This window comes from Saccostrea cucullata, unplaced genomic scaffold (assembly GCF_032062105.1).
Source record: "Saccostrea cucullata isolate Sc308-1 unplaced genomic scaffold, CSIRO_AGI_Scuc_v1 ctg786, whole genome shotgun sequence".
Classification (NCBI taxonomy): Eukaryota; Metazoa; Mollusca; class Bivalvia; order Ostreida; family Ostreidae; genus Saccostrea; species Saccostrea cuccullata.
Genome location: NW_026941723.1, coordinates 85316 through 92815, shown reverse-complemented (window position 1 = coordinate 92815; position 7500 = coordinate 85316). Strand labels below are relative to the sequence as shown.

At 32.8% G+C, this 7500-nt stretch overlaps 1 protein-coding gene across 1 annotated transcript; it reads left to right on the top strand.

Annotated features, from left to right (window-relative positions):
- The first annotated feature begins 921 nt into the window (after positions 1-921).
- LOC134258292 (complement C1q tumor necrosis factor-related protein 3-like) lies at positions 922-3069 on the top strand. The gene is made up of 3 exons (XM_062740818.1): positions 922-1063; positions 1947-2131; positions 2672-3069. Exons 1-3 carry the CDS (start codon positions 1047-1049, stop codon positions 3055-3057), a joined length of 588 nt encoding a protein of 195 aa, XP_062596802.1. The 5' UTR covers positions 922-1046; the 3' UTR covers positions 3058-3069.
- The last annotated feature ends 4431 nt before the right edge of the window (positions 3070-7500 follow it).

The window sequence follows — 7500 nt, the reverse complement described above, 5'->3', positions numbered from 1 at the left end:
ACTAAACATAATTCGCTCAGGTACTGCCGTCGCGGTAGGCTACTTTATTTTATGTACCTAACATGTATCTCTCAATTTTAATATTGATTTAATGCAATCACGTGACGTCGTGATCCGACTTTCCACATCACCATACTGTGGTTTTCTCAATCCATATCACCACTCTCTGAAACTGATGACGTAGTACGCAGAAACATGCCGTTAATTTTCTTGTGCGTTAAAAACGTCCCTTATCATTATGCTTTCTTTTATTTATAGATATTATACAATTGATCTCTTTAAGTTTTATTTTGCTATATTTAGGTAGTAATACATCTATATTTTTTTTTAGCTTTTGCAATAAATTTTCTGCCATCTCTCTCCATATGGTGATTTAAATATGCATGTAATCTTAATTAATTATATGTATATATAAATACAAATGCTTTTAGGATAAATAACACAAACAAACTTTTTTCAGAAATCAGCATTATTTCTTATAGATTTAAATTTAAATTGACAATCTGAATAATGTTTGCCAAGTAGAGTGGGAGAATTTTAAAAGATTTTGTCATAAAGTTAAAAAATTGTGCAAAATTTTGTATGGAATTATATAGAAGGCAAAATAAAATCTCAAATCTAAGCACCAAGGAAAATCTACGACTTCTTTATATTTCAGGGATTTATTATTTATATCAATACAAATCAAAATCAGTCAAAAAATATATATCAATCCGCGCATCCATTTTTTGTTTGTGGTAAGTACCCTTAAGTAGGCATATAACCTTTTTGACCTTCGGTTCAATTTTCGTATACGTTTAACAATTATTTTGTGTCATTAAGGGAATATACTTAGTATCTTGAAAATGTGATATGTTCAAACCAGTGTCAGTTGATTTTAAGTATTAACATGATAAAATCACGCGATACAGTAATTAAAACACAACAGCTGTAAACGATTGGCGGGTACAGTTGTAAATTTATACTAGTAATAAACGTGAAACCCCCATTTTAGAGAATCTGACGAATAGGTGATATAAAAATTATAACACGCGTTGAGTCTTTTAATGTGCAAAAGAATCAAGTAAGTTAATCCTTCTTAAAATATCAAAATGGTTCATTCAGAGCTAATCATGCATTGGAAAAGAATGATTATTTAATTTTTCAAAACACACACTGATATTTGTCGCTTTTATTTTATACTGCAGAGCACTATAGTGGCAATCTTGTTGTGTATTAATTAAAACGTTTACACTAAAATCATAATTCTATTAAGAGTAGAAATGTTCGAAAGCAAAATCCCTTCATAAGTATCGCACTTAGTGTTGTATACAGAGTGTAGCAAGTTGAACATATCCGTGAACACAGTTTTTGTAAACAGGGCACGAGCTCTGTTATTGTTAAGGTTTACGATTCACCGGAGGTCTTTTCAAGAGAGAGCGCTCTCCCAAACATTCCTTTTGGAGGTATAAGGAATTTTTGCAAGCGCTCGCGAACAATCGCTCTGTTGAACAGGCATACGGCGTGTTCAATTGTTCAAGTATGCTCACCCAAACTGCACAGACGGACAATATATTGTGTGTATGTTTTGCTTTCGAACATTTCTACTCTGAATATTTTCTGGATTATAGCTTTAATATATTTCATTTATACACAACAAGATTTCCACTTTTCTTAAGTATGAAGAATAAAATCAAAATTTGTGAAAGTGCAATGAGGTTTCAACCAAATCCGTCCAAAAATATGAAGTTTCGATAACTTTTAGATGAAATAAGATTTTTAATATATTTTCATGTGAAATAAGAGTGCAATATATAAGGCGTGATAATATACAATAAAAACTGAGGAAATATTAACTTCAAATCTGTGTCTATCCACCTCTAAGATTACCGTTTGGAGAAAATAAATCCTTAGTATAAATCAATTTATGGATAAAAACTGACCAATGGTCAATTTGTTTTCTGTAGGATGCATAAATTTGCAATTGCTTTATTACTATTATTGCCGAACACACCGGAAACTGCCGGGAACTGTGTAACAGAAAGAACCAGTAAGTGGAACACTTTCCGAGATGATTACCTGTCAGCCATTCAAACTTGTTTCACGCTAGGATTTGTCAAAGAGCAGAGGGGCAATACCCTCACAGAAAAAGGTAAAAATAAAAGGGTGTGCGTTGTTTTTGCAACTTAAAGTACATCAAATTAAATTGGTAATTGATTTGTATCGAAAAGATATTTTAGGAAAACAATGTACAAGTTGATTAATTTCTTCGTATAGATTAAAAAACAAAACAAAAAATTGTATGTTTGGCTGAGATATTGTGTCAATCATGCCAAATTCCATAAGATATAGACAGTGTGTTACGGAGAAAGCCATACAGAAACTTTATTGCGTGGCAAATAGGCTAAAATAACGAAATAGTACCTTAATTTTGTATTTGACAAATAAATATAATGTTTCTTTTTGATTTGAGATTGCTATTTGTGAGTAAATCATACTATTTTGCGTTAAGTGTAGATTAACAAATGGTCAATATCTACAATAGTACAAAATTAATAAATTCGATTCACTTAAATAATAAATAGCAAATGTATCTACTTTTGATTCGATCCACTGAAAATGGAAAGTTAATTTAATCCTGTTTAAAAGATAAAAGTGATAGGCAAATTACTTACTTGGTTTTCTTTTCTAGAAACAATCGCATTCGAAGCGAGCCTTAATTCTTCCTTGAGCAGTATAAAGAGCGGTGAAAGAGTAATTTTCTCCACTTTGGATGAAAACAATGGTAACGGATATGACGCAAGCTCTGGTATATTCACTGTTCCCGGAAGTGGCGTTTATGTTTTCGTTTGGAGTGTAGTGTCGACAGAGTACCGCTTTTCCACCACGGCTTTAATTGTCAATGGAAAGCAGAGGGCTGTTCATGAGTGTAATTCCACGAAAGCAAAAAATGATTCGTGTACACGTACGACTGTCGTAACACTGGCGGTCGGTGATAAGGTCTGGATCGAATGTGTCAAGGACAACTCATCTATTGATGATTATAAAAGTTCATCTTTTGCCGGATTTAGACTTTAAAATATTTCAAACTGATCTGCTTTTGTTTTCATTGAATCGTCAAAGGAAAATCAAAATTGAAATCATCAATTTTTGGGAGTAATGTAGCTATCAACTTATTACTTTTTTAAATAACAAGATCTAATATGTGACATGTATAATATAGATCATAGTTTAAGTTAAAGTTAAGGTGATCGCTCTCAAAATTCATAGATCTCTATTGGCTTAATAAAAAGATACTTTCATGTTTAAGTTATTATAATCTTTTTTACATGACTTTTCCCTTAGATGTGGCAGTATCATATATAAATGGTATTCTCATATCATTTTAAATTAATTTGTTTCTACAATAGAAAAAAGTCACCATATGAACATGTTCCTTTGTTGACCAAGTCTGGCAGTGGTTAGAACGTCTGCGATAGACCCGTGAGTTCGAATATTCCCCGAGACATGAAGGCGGATTGTATAAACGAAGTTTCGCACTTATCGCAGAAGAGTATTTATTAAAAAACTTTGAAAAACCTTTATAGTAAAATGCAAATTGAAAAAAAACAACTTTTTACTCTCTAACTGTTTAAAAGATAACAATATTATAATAATTTTTTTTTTATCAAAGCAAAGATATTCGAGAAGGAAGATATGGAGATAACGAACAGTATTCAATATCAAAGTCTAAAAACAAAACAGAATAGGAGCAGAGCAAATATGGAGCTCCGAAACCTCAGAGGTGGGATCATGTGCTATGGAGGAGTGAGCACCCCCTGATGACCGGTCGCACCTGCCGTGTGCTCCTTATAATGATCGGGAAATGACGAAAAAAATCCGTCGTCAATTCAATGTTGAAAAAATGGACTAACAATTAGTATGAAAAACATCAGTCAGCATTTGACTAAATGATAAATTGTATTTGCGGACCATAGAACTTACGAAATGATGACTTTAAACGAGACTGCTGATATTCTTGTTTCAACAACATGCTTGTCAATAATTTACCTCGTGTTAGATTTTTTTTCATACGTAGAGCATGCTCTTGCGTATCGAATGAAAACACTGAAGAAAATTCTTAATGTTTTTGTTTTCAACACCATATGAATGACAGTTATGGAGATAACGAACAGTATCCAAAATCAAAGGCCATAAAACAATACAAAATAGGTGCAGAGCAAATACGGACCTACACAATATTATGTTTTACGGTGCGACCGTTTGTGCAGAAGTGTATTTCATGATAACCTCAAAACCGATGGCTTAACTTTTAACTTTGATCTGCGTCTGACATAAAGCAAGAAACTAAGTCTAGAATGTGACGTCACACGGCGTCTTATTTTCTGTAAGATGGATGTTTGATGATGTTCTTGCAAAAACAATAAGTTAATGAGCTAAAATTTGCTTTTATTACAATACTATGGCCAATTTTTATAGTACGAGGGGTGATCAAAGAGTTCGAGAACAAATTGAATTATTTCTATAAATGAAAAAATATAAGGTTTCAGTGTTCATCATTATGTATTAGCAACTGTTTGCCAATGCATGAATCACGTGACGCAGGCGGTCACGTGGTATTCTTCCTAGCGTTTTGACACAAAAGCTTAAAGCATTTTACCATCTCTTTTCTTACCATGGAATTTTTTTTCTAAAAAAAAAACACCATTTGTCAGAAATGGCAAAACCTCTGGAACTGTAATCGTGGATAAGGATTTCCTTTCCCAGAATGAGCATGATTAAGTGTACTTTTATTAAAATATATTGCAGAGTATGTAGAGGATTTAAAAAAATCAAAATCACTGCAAGAAAGAAATGTTCACAAAAAGTAATGGATTTTTTATTCTAAATAATCGAATTGGAATGCTTGTAGCAAAAAAAAAAAAAAAAAAAAAGAAAAAAAAAGAAAAAAAGAAAAAAAAGAAAAAAGAGAAATATTAAGATTTACGCTTGATTTTCTCCGTTCTCGCTGCACCATCTGTAATATATATTAATTCAGTTAACAAATGATTAGTGTACATAAAGAAATACATGTACCATTTTTACGCCATAAAACAACAATAACAACACCAACAACAAAACAACAATGATTAAGATTAATGAATGGTATTAAAATACAAAGGCTAAGGTATCTGATTTAAAAAAAAATTATATATGAACAATGTTTGAAGCTCTATCATCCTCAAATTTACAGTCTAATCATATGTATTCGACGTCATCCATAAAAATTCACGAAGAGGAACCCTGTCAATATCCATTTAACATGAAAATATTAGTAATCAACATTATACTTTATATATAACAATTATTATATACAATCTAATATACAATGTAACATTAAAAAGGACATTATTAATTTGTTAAAAAATTATATCACAATCATAACAAAAAACACTCTATTTATAATACACAAAAATCTCAACTTTTTAATTATCTCATGCTTTGATTATTAAGCATGCACTAATAATCCTAACCTTTTGTTTTAAATGCAAGTGACATTCACCTTCTTAACGTATCGTATGTTTCACAGGCAATTAAAAATAATTCAGGCTAAATAGTCTGATGTTCCTTATTATGTTCCCCAAACGAAGTTGGGGAACATATTGTTTTTACTCTGTTTCTTATTATTATGTTCCCCAAACAAAGTTGGGGAACATATTGTTTTTACTCTGTTTCTTATTATTATGTTCCCCAAACGAAGTTGGGGAACATATTGTTTTTACTCTGTTTCTTATTATTATTATTTTTCTTCTTCTTCCTGGGTACTTTTTTGTCCGGGAATGATCTTGTAAACTGTTCATCCGATGTAGGTAAAACCTTTTTAGGGTTAGTAGACATGTTATGTAGATTTGCCTAGTCAAGGTCATTTTGCGCGCACGTGCTTGCAAGAGCGCGCACGTGCAACACGAGAAATGATCAATATAATTGATATAGACTTACTTTCTCAATTTTTGATGAAATGCGTTGAAACTCATATTGTAATGATATATTAGTAGCATAGACAAGATGACATGGTCAAAATAGCAAGATCTCACGCGCATGCACGTGCGCTTTGCTCTGATTGGCTGAAACTAAAGTCTCAATATCTTTCTTGTTTTCAGACGAAATCCTTTGACATTTTGAACATAGTCATGTATTACGATATCTTACAACATGACATATAGCAATTATCATGAAAACACGTGTATGCACGTGCACTGCAATCTGATTGGCTGAAACTTTAAATAGCTATAACTCCCTTGGTTTTCAACCAAACAGGATGGGATTTGGAACATAGATATATATAATGGACTTCTACAAGAAGGTATGGTCACCATGCACATGCATGCAAGTGCGTGAACGTGTGCTGCAATCTGATTGGTTGAAACTTTAAACAGCTATAACTCCCTTGGTTTTCAACCAAACGGGGTGGGATTTGGAACATAGATATATATAATGGACTTCTACAAGAAGGTATGGTCACCCTGCGCATACATACGTGTATGTGCGCTGCAATCTGATTGGCTTAAACTTTAAACAGCTATAACTCCCTTGGTTTTGAACCAAACGGGGTGAGATTTAGAACATAGATAGATGTAATGGACTTATACAAGAAGTTATGGTCACCATGCTCATGTATGCACTTGCGTGCACGTGAAATGGGTAAAATTAAAAATACACTTGAATGAGCGTTTTTTTTTTTATACTTTTGGATTAAATACTTTAATATTTAGCATATTAAAATATATAGATTGTGTAGACAATATGACATGGTCATTACGCACATGCATTCACATGCCCAAGTGTGCAATGATAAAATTTGAATGAACATAGTACACTTTTGGGTAAACGTTGTTAAAGTCTCAAATGCATAGAGTTTGTCTTATTTAATTACGCTTACAGGGAATATGACTATAAAAGGGAGTTGGGGAGCGTTTGGGGAACATCTGTAACGGTCCCCGTTACAATTAGCACTAGTTATTATTATTTTTCTTCTCGGGAAAATTTTGTCCGCGAATGATCTTGTAAAGTACACATCCGATTAAGGGGAAACCTTTTTAGGGTAAGTAGGCATGTTATGTAGATGTGCGGAACGAAGGTCATTTTGCGCGCACGTGCTTGCAAGAGCGCGCACGTGCATCACTTGAAATGACCAATATAATGTATATTGCCGTAACTTTTCTATTTTTTGATGAAATGTTTTGAAACTCATAATGTGAGGATATATTAGAAGTATAAACAAGACGACGTGGTCAATATGGCAAGATCTCACGCGCATGCACGTGCGCTACGCTCTGATTGGCTGAAACTAAAGTCCCAATATCTTTCTTGTTTTATGACGAAATCCTTTGAAATTTTGAACATAGCAATGCAGTAGGATATCCTATAACATGTTATATAGCAGTTTTCATGAAAACACGTGCATGCACGTACGCTGCAATCTGATTGGCTGAAATTTTAAATAGCTACAACTCCCTTGGTTTTCAACCAAACAGGATGGGA